We start from the raw sequence: 15,849 nt of genomic DNA on the forward strand, positions 1-15,849 counted from the left end.
ATAGAGAGGTCCAAGCCATTGGAAGCTGGACCAAGGAGACGTATCCCAAGAGGGATGAACTCATTTATCATGTGCTTGTTGTAATGTGTTTTTGATGATGTTCCGTACATGTTTATGTTGTTGTTTAGTTTTTGGTTTATGTTAAATTGTTCATAAAATTAACATAAAAACTCTTCATTTCACTTGCAAAAATTGATGAATCCTTAAGCACAATGAAAGCATTTTGTTTATAATCTTAGGAAGATCTTAGAACTACAAACTAATATTCTAAATCAGATCACCTAAGTCAGACCAAGAATCCATGAGGGAATTTCTACTAAAAATATAGAGTGGAGTCATGAAGGCCTATCTCCTTTATCAAATTAAGACATCAAATTCTTTTTTATCATACCAAGCTCGTAGTCCTACACAACTGTTATGGGTGGTTTCTCAACTACTCTACACAACAAGAACCTTAAGAGAAACATCTATTAGGATATTGGTGGTGTATACTTACATGAAAGAGGGGTGATACCTATCAAACACTGATTTTGGGCTCATCACATAACCAAATATGGCTATTGAAGACTGACACATGTTAAAAGGGAACCCCTTCACCACTTTCTATAGTCCATAAAACAATGTCCTTCTCTTCAATGCTTCTCATGCATAATATAGCCAACAATTAAGTTTCTCTCGGTCTACCTGATTCAATTTGAGGGATACCTCTCTAGTTTCCAAAACTAACACATTTTAATCCTTGACTTGCTCAAAGGTGTATTATGACTGAAGGGATGCTATGTCTCCCACTATCTAAGTCCCTCTTCCACAAACCCTGTGGTTCAATATCCAGACTTTGAATTACCATTCAAGAGTTCACAAGCTAATATCACTCTATAGCACGTGGTGGGTTCAGGTTCACACAGTCTCTCTAAAATGGCTCTCCTCTGTTCTTGTGCATGCATATATTTTTCATTTTCCCCCTTATTTTATTTTTTCTATTTCCTTCATGGGTTTGTTTCTTCATGTTTCTTCCTTGAATGGTTTTCTATCAAGTTTTCCCATGTTGGTCAGTGGTAAATTTCCCATACCTTTAGACAGTCTTAGTACTACTACCCACTCCTCTCATAGCTGGCGGTATTTATTGTTGCACCTTCACATTAGATATTTTCTTAGGGAAAGGTTCAAAATATTAATTCTTATGTACATTTAGCTCAACCAATATCCATTGGAAAAAAATAATGTTCATATTCCCCTTTGTTTCCTCCCCTGCTCCTTATTACTTTTCATGGTCCATATCATATCAAGGCTTCACCGCTTCATTAGATGGTAAGTTAAATTGTGATTACAAGCATTCAAAGTCTTTTGGACATTAACATTTGCATTCCCATACAAGGACCAATAACATAATTAATTACAATTACAATGTCAACATGTTTAATCTTTGGGGATGTTACAATCCCCTCCCCCTTAAAGGAGCTACGTCCTCATTATTCACTCCATTTCAAATGTCATGTTCAATAACATTAGACTATTTCAAGTGCCTTTTGTTCATTGCAATAGTCATGGACTACTACCTTTCAATTGCACCAACATCTTTTCTCATTTGTATCATCATCATTCTTCATGTTCTTTATCCTTTCCACTACTTTAACAATGGTATTTTCTTCATGGTATAGTCACTTTCACACTTATGGCATTCCTACAATAATTATTAGCAAAAATGTGTATTAAAATATTTTTCTAAGCATAAACATTTTCCTAAATTTCACAAATCCAAAGAAACTATTCATTTGACCACAATACTTATCTATATGGTTATCCTTTGCTTCATCATGTTTCCAATATAACAAGTTTAGCTGACTACTTGTAATCAGATGTACTCATTCACTCTCCCAATTTAGTGATTGTGCAACAAGTCTCCCCTTCCCTGTAGTTACTCACCATTTCAATGTCCCGGTAATCCCCTTCCTTGGGTGTCCTACCCAACCAATATCCTCATGTCTTGCAGGCTCTTTTGCTTCTCAACCTTTAGCTTTTCCAACTAAGGAATTTACCAGATCCTTCTAAGGAGGCATCACATGGAATACTTCCAAATATTTCGTTGCACCACTATGATTTATAGCCATTTTCTAGTCTCCCTATATAGATACATCAACTCACATATATCACATGCATAGAGTTCCCATGAGATTTAACATAAAATTTTCAATCAACAATTTTATTTTCCAAACTTTCTTATATAAAAACCAAGTCTTACAACTAGGAGACTCCTCTCCTAATATTCAGATTTTTTTTATTTGTAAATGATAACATTCCCATTCTTCACCAAAACCACACCCAATACATTCTACCTTCAATTTACATGTTCACACCCACTACAATGTGTTAGTCTCTCTAAATTAAAATCCTTTCAATATATCATTTATGACCATTACTAAATTGGTTTCAAAATCATCATTAGTTCATCCTTATGTCATCATATTCAATTGCATAAAAATAAAAAGAAAATCATTACACTGCGCAACTCATTCAAAATTGTCTTAACCATATAGAAATTAAAGCTTTTCATACTCACAGATAAAAATGTCAAGCTCAAGATTTTCGTTTTCATTTTCTCTACATACAAGATTCAATATTTCACACTTCAAGTGCTAAGTCGAGGCCTATTATCCGATCGAAACATGGTCAAATAGGCTAAAACAATACAAAATGGAGTCCTTCACTAATCTCGTAAGATTAGTCCCTCGATGCCTCTCCTCCTTCGTTTTGTTATTCACATAATATTGTGAGCTTGTTAAACAATGCCTTTTATAACTAATAAAAAATTTAAAACAACTCATATAAAAATAAATTTAAACCATAAATTTTACTTATAAATATTTAAATTAATCATCATAAATTTTAATAATTAATAACTTAATTGTAAATATGTAAATTTGGCCTCATATAAAAATAAATTTAAACCATAAATTTTACTTACAAATATTTAAATTAATCTATCATAGATTTTAATAGTTAATAACTTAATTGCAAATATGTAGATTTAGTTTGGTTGATTTCACATACATCAATTCTCTTTCTAGCTAACCAAAGTCTTGTTTACTGTTATAACAAAAAGTTATTGCTTAAGGATGGTTATCAATTTCCACGGTTGATTTCAAATAAAGCAATTCTCTTTCCACAGTTGATTTCATATAAAGCAATTCTCTTTCTAGCTAACCAAAGTCTTGTTTCTTGTTATAACAAAAAGTTATTCCTAAGGATGGCTATCAATTTCCACCAAAATATTACAAAAAAATTTATTAGATATTAATGACAAAGTTTTTCTATATATAGATAAAAAAATTTCATTTATAGATATTGAACTATATTTAATTTGTTTATGATCTTTCAATGCAAAACAAAGTTTTTTAATGTTATTGTAAAGTTTTTTTTGTAAATTTTTAGAGTAAAAGTTGTGGTGAATCCCCAAACAAAATAGACATTTTTCACTTAATAAGAATTATATTTAAATAAAATGAACATTTTTTATTTAATCATAATTATGTTATGTGAAATATAAGATATTATCCAGATTTTATATATAACCAAAAAAAATATTACTCATACATACATGAAAAACAAATAATCATTATAAAGTTTTGATTTATAAATTGATTGCCTCATTCATGGGCAAGCGGAACTGATAAAAATTATTGAATTACTAAAAGTTATAGAATTTAAATAAATAACTCGATGATGATAAAACTCACACTAATTAGCTGAATTATACCTTATGGTTTAAGCAATTACAAGGGGTGTTGTCTAAGCAGCCCACAATTTTGACTTCTCACCAAAACCATTTGTAACTGGGTCAGATTTTCTCAAAATTCTATCAGAATTTTCATTTCATTATTTTACGGGAATTTTTAGACTATGCCATTACAAGGTTCCAATATAAACGACAATTACAATATTCTAATAAAATCTCCAGCTATTCATGTCAAACGCTCAAAGCATCTTTGACAAGAAATGAAAAAACGAAAAGTGGAGCAGAGAATTTTCTCTTCTCAATATTAAGAATTAGTTAAGTAAGATTACATTGGAAGCATCAGTAATAAATGACTGGAGTGAAAATCGACTAATTGAAACTGAACTAGGACACTTGGATGTACGGTTTTGACACCTAGTAGGTGGTTAGAATTAGATTCTCCAACACTCGCCCTTAATTACAACCACATAAAAATTTAATTAAGATGTGTGCTAGTCTATGTCTCAGCTAGGCTTACAATGTGAAAAATTGACATCAACTAGATTTACTTTTCTTATTCTCTTCTTCCAGATCCTGTAGCCTCTAAGTTGTTTCAAGTTTTTCTTCTTGTTGTAGGCTTCAAATTTCAGTTTCTTTATTCGCTGGTGCAGGTCTTCCATCGTTCCAAACTGTCTAAGCATGCCCTGGACTTCTTCAAAAAATGGCTTGTATGTGGGTTGCTGCCACATATTATCTTATGTATTGCGCTTTTCATCATCAATCTGCTGTAACATAAGATGAGAATACAAATTTATCTCTTCAAAACTCCAATACCTGAAAATTTCATTCATGTGTTCATCATGCATGTTGTCTTCAACATTCATTTCTGCAGCTTCTATGTACACCTCATTTAGACATGGTGTTGCAAGCCATGCTTCAAGGAACTTTAGCTCTTCTTCATAATCGTTCTGTGTACCTACACACTGGAAATCAATGTTAGAATTAAAAGTATTTGTAGAACCACATTGGTTCTTTTCTCTAATGAGAGCTTTCTCCTGTTGCACTTCCAACTTTTCTTCTGCCTATGTCTATGTTTTATCTTTATGGACTTCCTTCTTTGCCTTTGTTTGTATCTTTGTTTTTGTCTCTGTCTCTTCCACTTCTTTACTAACCTGTGCTTCTGTAGACCAGTTGTCTTCCACTTGGTTTTTAGATCCAAGTGAGATTTTCTCACTAAATAACATCATGTCTATATGATGTTTTTGTTGCATCATCTGCAACCATTCATCATTAGCAAACAATTCTTCATCAAATTTTACATCATCGATATTAATTGTTGAATTCACCATAGTATTCGTTGCTCCAATGAAAACTTCATTGTCATCAACAATCCCTGTTGCTGGATTCACCAAATTGTCATCAACAAGTTTTGTTGTTAGATTCACCAAATTGTCAGCAACAAGCTTTGTTGTTGGATTCACCAAATTTTCATCCACTTGCAACTGTGCATAGTGGGATTCACAATCATTTATGCACTCCTTCTTTGCTTCTTCTGCAAATTTATCACAATCATCGTCTGTTTGTGGCTGAGCACAGTGGGATTCAACAAACATTTTATCTTCAACTTCAATGCTCCCCCTTACACCAAAACTCCTCTCAAGGTATCCCAAGCTTCCTTGGATGTCTTGGCATCTGAAATGAGGGGAAGAATGACATTCTTCTGTCTTTTCACCTCCAAATCTAAAAATGCCTCAAACATCTCTTGTTGTCGCTTTGACCTTCTCAGCCTCTTGGCTTTTTCCATTTGTTGAGTGTTGGCTCACTATGATTCAACAAGCCAATCAAATAGTAAACATAACAACTATGTGCAATGGCTACGCTTTTGTTTCGCATTAAAAATTTACTCTTGTTCCACAACAACTTTCTTTATTTAAAAAAACATAAACCAAACCATATCATATAAATCCAGCCCTTTAAAAAAAATTCATGCACCTTTTTAACCCAAAATAAATAAATAAAAATAAAAATATTTCAACATATAACTCTTTTTATTTTTTCAAATCCCTTTAATATTACATATAACTCTTTTTATTTTTTTAAATCACATGGATGCCTTTTTAAAGGCTCTTTAGTATTTCAAGATGGAACGCAAAGCCCTTTTAAAAAAAACACATGAGCCCTTTTAAAATAATGCAATTAGAGGCTTTTAAAAATTACATAAAATGGAACCCTTAGGGACTCATTACTCCATTATCATTCGCCTCCAAGGAACTCGTTCAATCGTAAATACCTTTGTTGAAATCACGTGCATTTACTGATGGCCTATGGCAGGGCATTTACCGATGGCGTATCGCAGCGTTTTTGTGAATTTCGGGAGTTTACCAAGTTCAACACACGGCTCTCTGGGCATGGGTGCGTTGAGTGCTAAAGATTTTTTTTTTTATATAAAATTTTGGTTTCCTTTTTCAGAACTGGCTGTTTCTGGTTTTGTGAAAGGTTTTTCTAATTTTTTTCCAAACTTTTATTGCTCTCTCAAAGAGTGTTATGCAGGTTTGTTTTTGCTCTCATTTGGCTAACTGGCTGCTCTCTAGCTATGATAAGAAATGAAGAAACAAAAAATGGAGCAAAAAGATTTGCTCCTCTAGCTATGATACTATGATAAGAAATGAAAAAACAAAAAATGGAGCAAAAAGATTTGCTCTTCTCATATTACGAATAATAGAACACAAGATTTGGTCTTCTCAATATTATGAATTAGTTAAATAAAATTATATTGGAAAACACTATTAGTTAAATAAAATGGCCGGAATTAAATTTTCCAACAATTAAATGGCCGGAATTAAATTTTCCAACAATTTTCACCAAGCTTCATATACGCTGCAGTATCTCTAACACTTGCTTCATGGAAGGCCGCTGATTTGGCAATTTGCTCGTACACAACAACCCAATTTTTAACAGACGGAGCGTTTGCTCTCCACAACTTCTACCTTCACCATCAGCTTGTAGAATTCGCGAGTCCAATATCCCCTGCTGCACCACCACTTCCCACTCCTCTAACTCTCTGCACGGTAATTTGCTGCGGATCCATCCCACGATGTCAAGGCTTTCTCCGTATTCCATTTCGCCGGTTGCTCTCTTTCCACTTACAAGCTCCAGCAGCACCACCCCAAAGCTGTATACATCGCTCTTCTCATTCACCTTCATACCCATGCAGTACTCTGCAACAATACCAAAACCGATGATGTATCACATCTGGCACCCACTCATATTGTTCGATCAATCAACGTTACTTGCACTACTTGTACCAAAAAAGACTTGAAGTGAATTGTTAGGAATAGCATACAAGACTTGAAGTGAATTGTTAGGAATAGCAATGTAGCCATGAGAACCCCTAAAACCGGAAATTGTCAAACCATCCCCTCCAGCCTCCAACGGATGATGACGAGATGATATTCTTTTGGCTAAACCAAAATCGGCAATCTTGGCTTCAAACTCTGAGTCCAGCAATATATTACTGGATTTCACATCTCTATGCAATATTGGAGGCCTACAATCATTATGCAAATAGAAGAGCCCACGAGCTACACCAACTGCAATCTTTTGGCGGACTGGCCACTCCAGTATTGCCATTGATTCTGATCCATGAAGGCGATCAAACAGGCTTCCATTTTGTATGTATTCAAATACCAATAACTTGAAACCTGAGTCTTCGCTTGAGATGCAGCACAGGAGTTTTAAGATGTTGGCGTGTCTGATCAAACCCAGGGTCTCAACCTCCGCTTCAAATTCAGTTTTCTCGTTCTTTATAACCACCTGCTGCCCGTTTGGGAGAGTCGCCCTGTAGACTTTTCCAGCTCCACCGGCTCCAATCACATTCTCCTCTGTCAATTGCGGTAGGATGTATCTTTCATCCAGTTCCAGGCCTTTGTGAAAATATTCAATATTCCATTTCAACGTTGATTTGCTCATAAAGAAATTGCTGAGTTTGGTATGGGTATTGAAACAAGCTACATAAATCAAACACGAAAGCAATACAATTGCTACTATTGGGACTAAAATTACCATTAATAATGCATGTCCTTTCTTTGAAGAACACGATCGGACCCTAAGCAAAGCTGAATCACCACAGAGATTGGGATCGCCGAGAAAACTATCTTTAAAAGTCCAAACCTGGAAAGTGGATGGAATTGTGCCAGACAAGTGGTTGCCAGATACATTGAAAAGGGTCAACCTCAGATTCCCCAATTCAGGAGGAATACCCCCCTCCAGTAGATTGTTTGACAGGTCTAGAGAATCCAAAATTGACATGGAGCCCAACCATGCAGGAATTTCTCCCGTTAACTGGTTGTTCGCCAGATTCAGCTCAGAGAGAACTGCCAATGACATTATTCCTTTTGGAATTTCGCCAGACAATAAATTGTGATCAAGCTGGAGGGTAGAGATATTACGCAAACCTGCAAGTTCATCAGGAAGAGGTCCCCTTAGTAGGTTATTGCTTGCACTAAAGTTGACGAGTTTACTCAGCTGTCCTATCTGTGAAGGAATGACTCCGCTGAACAGATTGTTGGAAATCTGTAACCATTTCAGCTCCTTTGCCCTCCCAATCTCTTGGGGAATGTGGCCCTCAAACATATTATTATAGAGCTTCAATTCCAAAAGGTTTTGAGAGCTCCATAATGCCAGAGGAACCTCACCACTTAGCTGGTTTTCATACAGCTGTGCGTATTGCAGATTGTTGCAAGACTCTAAGGACTGCAAGCTCCCATTGAAATTGTTTGAAAATATAACCAACGCGTAAAGATTTCTTCCCTCACATAGATGTGCAGGCAGAGGACCCCTGAAATTGTTCTCTGAAACATCAACAAGCGAAAGACCAGAATTTGAGCCCAGATTCTGTGGCAGCTGCCCAGTAAGCTTGTTACTGGTGAGATCCAAGATTGTGAGGTTAACTAGCATTCCTAGCTGTGCAGGGACAGACCCCGTGAGGTTGTTCTCCCACAAAGACAAGGTTTCCAAATGGGCCAAATTTGCAATTGTTTCAGGAATTGTTCCATTCAGCTGATTACTTGAAAAGTCCAGAGTTTGTATGCTCCTCAGCTCGTCAATATTATGGGGGATTTCTCCAGACAACTGGTTTTCCCAGAGATATAGTTCTGTCATCTTCGACAACCTCATCAAACTTGTGGGAATGTTGCCCGATAGATGATTCTGAGAGAAATCCATACTCTCCAGCTTCGTCAAATTGCCGAGAAGAGCAGGAATTGAACCGCTCAACAGATTGTTATCGAGCCACAGTGTCTCCAGGTTCGGTAACATGCCGAAGCCTGGAGGAATATCTCCAGAAAAATTGTTAGACGCCAAGTTCAAATGACTCAACTCACCTGGCAGTGCAGAGACGTTATGCGGCAAGCTTCCGACGAACATGTTATCTGACAAATCCAGCGTCTGCAAATGGCTGCAAGCCAACAATCCATCGGGAAATGGACCCTGGAAATGGTTCGAGCGCAGTATCAAGTCTGTGAGATTGTGGAGGCCACATATAGCAGGAGTCAACCTTCCTGCAATGGAAGCGTTGGAGAGATTAACTTTGGTAACAACATTGAATGGAATATTACAAAATACTCCATTCCAACCACACGGATTTTCATGAGAGGAATTCCAGTTGCTCAAAACATGATGCTTGTCAATCCAATCCATCTCTTTTATTTGCAGCAGGATTTTCCCTTCGTCAGAGATGGCATTGGACTGAAGAAGAATCAGCGAGAGACCTAGGATAAAGAAGAGGAGCGTGCTGAACAATTTGGATTCGGAAGAAAGGCGAACCATGGTTGCTTGGTGTTTGGATTTGGGTTCGCTTCCCTTACATATATATCAATACATCAACATAAGCTTGACATCTGTGTGGTGAAGACTGGGTGTCAAATTCTCTGCAATGGACAAATTGTACCAAGACAAATTCAGAAAGTCCCGACAAACACAACACCATCATAGTTTCACTACACCAGTAAGTAAAAGTATCAATGTGTGATTTTGATGGGTTAAATGAGAATCTATATTTTCTACAAACCATCATGTTAAGCTCCCTCCCCCAACGGCAGCCGATAATGGAATCTAACTGCAGTCATTTCCTTAAATTACAAAAACCAATTTCCTTAAATTACAGAAGTCAATTGCAGTTATTTCTTTAAATTACAGAAATCAATTTCAGTTAAATTACGGAAACCATCTTTAGTTTTCCCATAAATATAGTTCTGTCATCTTTGACAAATTCATCAAACTTGCGGAATGTTGCCCAAGAGATGTTCTTAGAGAAATCCAAGCTCTCCAGCTCCGTCAAATTGTAGAGAAAAGCAGGAATTGAACCAGTCATCATATTAACATCCAGCCACAGTGTCTTCAAGTTCCTTAACATGCCGAAGCTTGGTGGAATGTCTCCAGGAAAAATGTTAGACCCCAACTTCAAATGACTCAACTCACCCGGCAGTGCAGTGCGGCAAGCGTCTGACGAACAGGTTCTCTGACAAATCCAACGTCTGCAAATGCTTGCAAGCCAACAATCCATTGGTAAATGGACCTCCGAAATGGTTGGATTGTGTTGGAAATTTCTGGTAATTTCAAACACAAATTCACTGAACACAGAGACAATGCTCTGTTTTTCTCTTCAGGATCTTTTGCACAGGGAAGCAAATACAATTTCTGATTTTCTTAACCAAAATAAACTTGTATTAATTCATAAACTCCCTGATACAATTTTCTTCCTCTCTCTCAGAGGGATTCACCAAAAAGACTTTTACCAAAAACAAAATTACTCGCCTCTTTTACAAATAATTTTACACTGCTATGTAAAATCTTCATTCACTGCTGTGTGAAAAACTTTTACATTTACTACTGTAAAATGAGAAATTTTTACATTGCTGTAAAAGAAATTCTTTCACATTCACTCCTGTGTGAAATTCTTCATTACATTCGAAATGCTGGGTTTTCACATTTCATATTCAAAAAAAAAGAAAAAATTTACATTGCATTCCCATTTGTTTCAACAAACAACCACAAGCACCTGTAAAGAAATCCCAAAATTTTTTATTTGCTGCCGCAAATCTTTCTTTTCTTCCTGTGCTCCTCTGGTTTGTTATTAGCTGCAGCGAAAACTCTCCTTCATCCTCGTGTGCAAATTACAATACAAAGGTCAACGCACAAAACAAGACTATATCGCATACATTTTTATGTGTTAATACATGCCGTATGAAAACATAAAGTTTTTACCTAAGACTATGACAGTTCATTAAATGCATTAAAGTTAAAACTGTTCGGTAAAACCAAAAAAAGTTCATGCAAGTTGAAGAAGATCCTGGTCCGTTGACTTGATCGGACGCATATCGCTTGGCTAACTCACACAAACCAAACGATGTTTACCGCCCGGGGAATGGGCAGTTTTGGAGACGTACACTGGACGCGTGTCATTTAGTCGGGGTGTTCGGAGGCCCTCTGACGAATACCGCTTTTGCCAATAGGTGGTGCGATATGAGACAGTGGTTTTGCTGGAACTGTTTGCCGCGCAAGGGAAATTACAACTTCAACACTCCCCTTTAATTTCAACTGCTGGGTTATCAGTCATACCCAGACATTTCCTCAAAAATTCGAAGCTTTTCTGATCCAATGGCTTGGTCAGTATGTCTGCAACCTGTTCCTGAGTCCTGCAATGTTGTAAAACAATTTCTCCATTGCTCACCAATTCTCTGATGTAGTGAAACCTTGTGTCAATGTGTTTCGTTCTCTTATGAAACACTGAATTCTTGGATAATGCAATAGCTGAGCTATTGTCATAAAAAATCACTGTTGCTTTTGCCTGCTCTTGGCCTAAGCTCCTCAACATTATTCTCTTCCAAACTGCTTGACATGCTGCTGTTGTAGCTGCCACATATTTTGCCTCTACTGTAGACAACGCCGGGATAGGCTGTTTCTTAGAAGCCCATGAAATGGATCCTGAACCCATGTGAAAAACATAACCGGATGTGCTTTTCCGATCATCTACACTTCCAGCCCAATCACTATCAGTGTATCCAACCAAATCTGAACATTCTGAGACAGTATATAAAATGCCAAATCTTTTAGTACCTTTAACATACCTCAGAATCCTTTTTGCTACCTGCCAATGTGCTTCCTTTGGCGTCTCCATGAATCTGGAAATTAAACTAACATCAAACATTATGTCAGGCCTAGTTGCAGTTAAATACATAAGGATGCCAACTATGCTCTTGTACAAACTAGGATCAAAATCCTTGCTGCTATCCTCTTTGCTGAGTTTTAATCCCATTACTGTGGGAGTGATTGCTGCATTGCACTCTTGCATATTAAATTTGCCCAACACTTCATTTACATATTTTGCTTGTGAGATAAAAATCCCATTTTCATTTCGATCTACTTCTATTCCTAAGAAGTATCTCAGCAAGCCCATGTCAGTCATTTCAAATTCCTCTTTCATGACTGTTTTGAAGTTTTCAATGAGGTAGTCATCATTACCTGTGAAAATAACATCATCAACATACAACACAACAATCAGAATTTTACCATCATTTTCTTTGATGTAGACGGTGGGTTCTCCTTCACACTTCTCAAATCCATTTTCCAGTAGATAGGAATTTATCCTACTGTACCATGCTCTTGGCGCTTGCTTCAGCCCATAAAGAGCTTTCTTCAATCTGCACACTTTGTGCTCTTGGCCTTTCTTCTCATAGCCTGGAGGTTGCTCAATATAAACCTCTTCCATTAACACTCCATTTAGGAATGCTGACTTCACGTCCATTTGGTAAACTTTCCACTTGTTTTGTGCTGCTATGGACAACACTGCTCTCACGGTTTCCATTCTTGCAACTGGTGCGAAAGTCTCCTCATAGTCTCTCCCATACTGCTGCTTGTATCCCTTGACAACCAGCCTTGCCTTGTGTCTTTCTATCTTGCCTTCAGCATTACTCTTGGTCTTGTAGACCCATTTGACTCCAATGACTTCTTTACCTTTTGGTAGCTCAACCAAATCCCATGTATTTTTTCTTTCTATGGCATTAATCTCCTCATCCATAGCTTCTATCCATTTCCTATCCTTAATTGCATCTTCGAAATGAATAGGGTCATCAACATGACAATACAAAGCAAACAAGGAATTCATTCCTTCATCATAAATATCACTTAAGTTTCTGAATTTCTTACCTCTTTCATTTGGTGTGCAAGTGCTTAAAGATGCACTTGAATTTCCTCCTTGTGGTGTGCTTGGAGAAGCACTTTCATTTATCCTCAAGGGTGTTCCTTGCTGTCCTTGTGTTGGCGCTGCTGTTTGGGGATGCATTTCAGCCATCTCCTCATCATCTTCATCATGAGACAAACAGTTTTTAACATTCACTATTTTTTCTATGCTTCCATCCCAAGCTTCCTCCTCATTGAACTGAACATCTCTGCTCACAAAAAACTTCTTGGTAGATGGGATATACAACCTGTAAGCTTTGGATTCCTCACTGTATCCAATAAAAATACATTTCTCCCCTTTGCTGTCCAACTTCCTCCTTAGCTGATCTGGAATGTGTGCATAGGCCACACATCCAAAAACTTTCATGTGGGTGACTCCTTGCTTTCTCCCACTCCATGCTTCTTCTAGCACTTTGTTCATCACTGCTTTTGTAGGACACCTATTCAAAATATATACTGCACAGTGTACAACTTCAACCCAATAATCATTTGGCAAATGATTTGCCTTTAGCATACTCCTCGCCATATCCATGATGGTCCTATTCTTCCTTTCAGCAACTCCATTTTGCTGCAGGGTGTACCTAGCTGTAAACTGCTTGTGTATTCCATTTTCTCTACAAAACCGTAGAAATTCTTTGGAGATATACTCACCTCCTCTATCAGTTCTTAGAACTTTGATATGCAGCCCGCTTTGGTTTTCCACAAGTGCTTTGAAATTTCGAAATTTTTCAAACACTTCACTTTTGTTCTTTAAGAAATAGGCCCAAGTTTTTCTTGTAAAATCATCAATGAATGTTAGAAAATATTGGCTGCCTACTAGTGATGGAGTTTGCATTGGTCCACATAAATCTGAGTGGACAATCTCTATGGATGCCTTTGCCCTGATGCTTTTCCCTGATGGAAAGCTTTCTTTGTGTTGTTTCCCCAAGATACAACCTTCACAAAGGCTGTCCGGTTTCTCTATCAATGGTAATCCTCTTACCATTCCTTTTCTACTCAACAAGTTAAGACCTCCAAAGTTGAGATGTCCAAATCTCAAGTGCCACAACCAATTTTCATTCTTTGGTACACTTTGGAAAGCCTCTTGGGTAACTGCTGCAATTACTTCTTTGTTTTTCAAATCTGCCCTAATTCTGAGAGGGAACATCCTGTTCCTCGTCATCTTCACTTCAGCAATACATCTTTCGCTGGGTGCTCTATCCATGATGGTGCATACATCATTCTCAAAGAAAACATTGTACCCCTTTTGAACAAGCAGTCCAATACTCAAGAGGTTACATCTCATTCTAGGAACATAATAGACATCTGCTATGGTTTTCTTTTCACCTTTCTTTGTAAATATTTTTACTTCTCCTTTTCCGATAACATAAATTTTACTATCAGTCCCAAGTGTGACTTGTGACTTCACACTCTGATCTAGAGCAGAAAACAGGGCTATGTTTCCTGTCATATGGTTACTACAACCGGAGTCTAGAAACCATATATTTTCACTGTTTGTTTCAGCCATGTTACAAGCTAACAACACATTATCTTGGCTGATATTTTCTCTAGTGATATTTGCACTAGATCTATTATTCATATCATGCTGCTTCTTCCTACATTCATTTGCATAATGCCCATATTTTTTACAATAATAACATTGGACATTGGATTTTTCATACCTTTGTCCGTGAGCATGATGTTATCCACTTTGTTGGCTGCTGCCTTGGCCTTGGTTCTGATTTGGATTGCTGCTCCTTCCTTGAGCATTTGCTGGGCTGTTCCTTCCACCTCTGTTTTGGCTTCTACCTCTTCCTCTCTTATTTCCTCTGTCTTGACATCTTCCTCTTCCAAAGGAAATCTGGGTCTTAGAGGCTTGTTCTAGAGATGAGTTTACATTTCTACTCAACCTCTGCTCATGTGTTATCAGTGATGCATGAAGTTCATCAACTGAAAAGTTTGAGAGATGCTTTGTCTCTTCTATGGTGGTGACAATCACATCAAACTTTGAGGGTAGGACCCTCAATATTTTCTCCACAATCCTCCTTTCTTCAAGAGTCTCTCCATGAGTCCTTATTTGTGTGACCAGACCAATCACATGTATGAAGAATGAGTCAATATTGTCTGACTCCTTCATGCTCAGATTCTCAAAATCTCTCCTCAGCAATTGTAGTTTTGCTGTCTTCACTTTCTCCATGCCTTGATAAGCTGTCTTGAGGGTTTGCCATGCTTCTTTGGATGTCTTGGCTGCTACTATCCTTGGAAACACACTCTCATGCACTGAATGATACAAATATACAAGGGCTTTTGAATCCTTCTTCCTATTGCTCTTCAATAGATCTTTCCCTGACTGAGTTAACCTATTAAACTCATTTTCATCTGCTGGTTTTTTAAAGCCATCTTCAATTAGTTCCCATAAATCTTGTGAGGCAAACAGGGCTTTCATGGTTATTTCCCAATAGTCATAGTTTTTCCCATTAAACTGTGGGAGCTGGGTATTAAACATACCTATGCTAGTGCTTGTGCTGGCCATTCCTTGCATTCTCAGCTATGCTTCAAATATTGGACTGTGTATTTAGAATACTGATTGTTTCTTCAGCAGTAACACAAAAAAAACTTTGAGGAATACCTGGATTCTTTTGCCTAAGGCTTCACTTTGCTGGAAAGGATTTACTGCTGCAACAAAAGGAACCTTCCTTCAGCTTCTTTATCACCTTCAAAGAGCTTGGAGCTGCTCTGATACCATGTTGGAAATTTCTGGTAATTTCAAACACAAATTAACTGAACACAGAGACAATGCTCTGTTTTTCTTTTCAGGATCTTTTGCACAGGGAAGCAAATACAATTTCTGAGCAGACAGAGTTTCTCAACCAAAATAAACTTGTATTAATTCATAAACTGCCTGATACAATTTTCTTCCT

General features: G+C 37.2%; 1 protein-coding gene across 1 annotated transcript; it reads right to left on the reverse strand.

Moving 5' to 3' along the window:
- Window positions 1-6,580: 6,580 nt before the first annotated feature.
- On the reverse strand, window positions 6,581-9,538 carry LOC149181187 (uncharacterized). The gene is made up of 2 exons (XM_089414112.1): window positions 7,083-9,538; window positions 6,581-6,935 (listed from the first exon to the last, which is right to left on the reverse strand). Exons 1-2 carry the CDS (start codon window positions 9,536-9,538, stop codon window positions 6,581-6,583), a joined length of 2,811 nt encoding a protein of 936 aa, XP_089270238.1.
- Between the last annotated feature and the right edge of the window lie 6,311 nt (window positions 9,539-15,849).

The sequence above is a fragment of the Pinus tabuliformis genome, chromosome 3_2 (assembly GCF_031772625.1).
Source record: "Pinus tabuliformis cultivar Carrire ecotype Pingquan chromosome 3_2, CPIR1, whole genome shotgun sequence".
In the NCBI taxonomy this organism is placed as follows: Eukaryota; Viridiplantae; Streptophyta; class Pinopsida; order Pinales; family Pinaceae; genus Pinus; species Pinus tabuliformis.

Coding starts and splice junctions, on each gene's coding strand:
- LOC149181187 (XM_089414112.1), bottom strand. CDS start 9,538: ATGGTTCGCCTTTCTTCCGAATCCAAATTGTTCAGCACGCTCCTCTTC. Junction 6,936..7,082: donor GGTTCTCATGGCTACATTGC/TATTCCTAACAA, acceptor TTTTGGTATTGT/TGCAGAGTACTGCATGGGTA.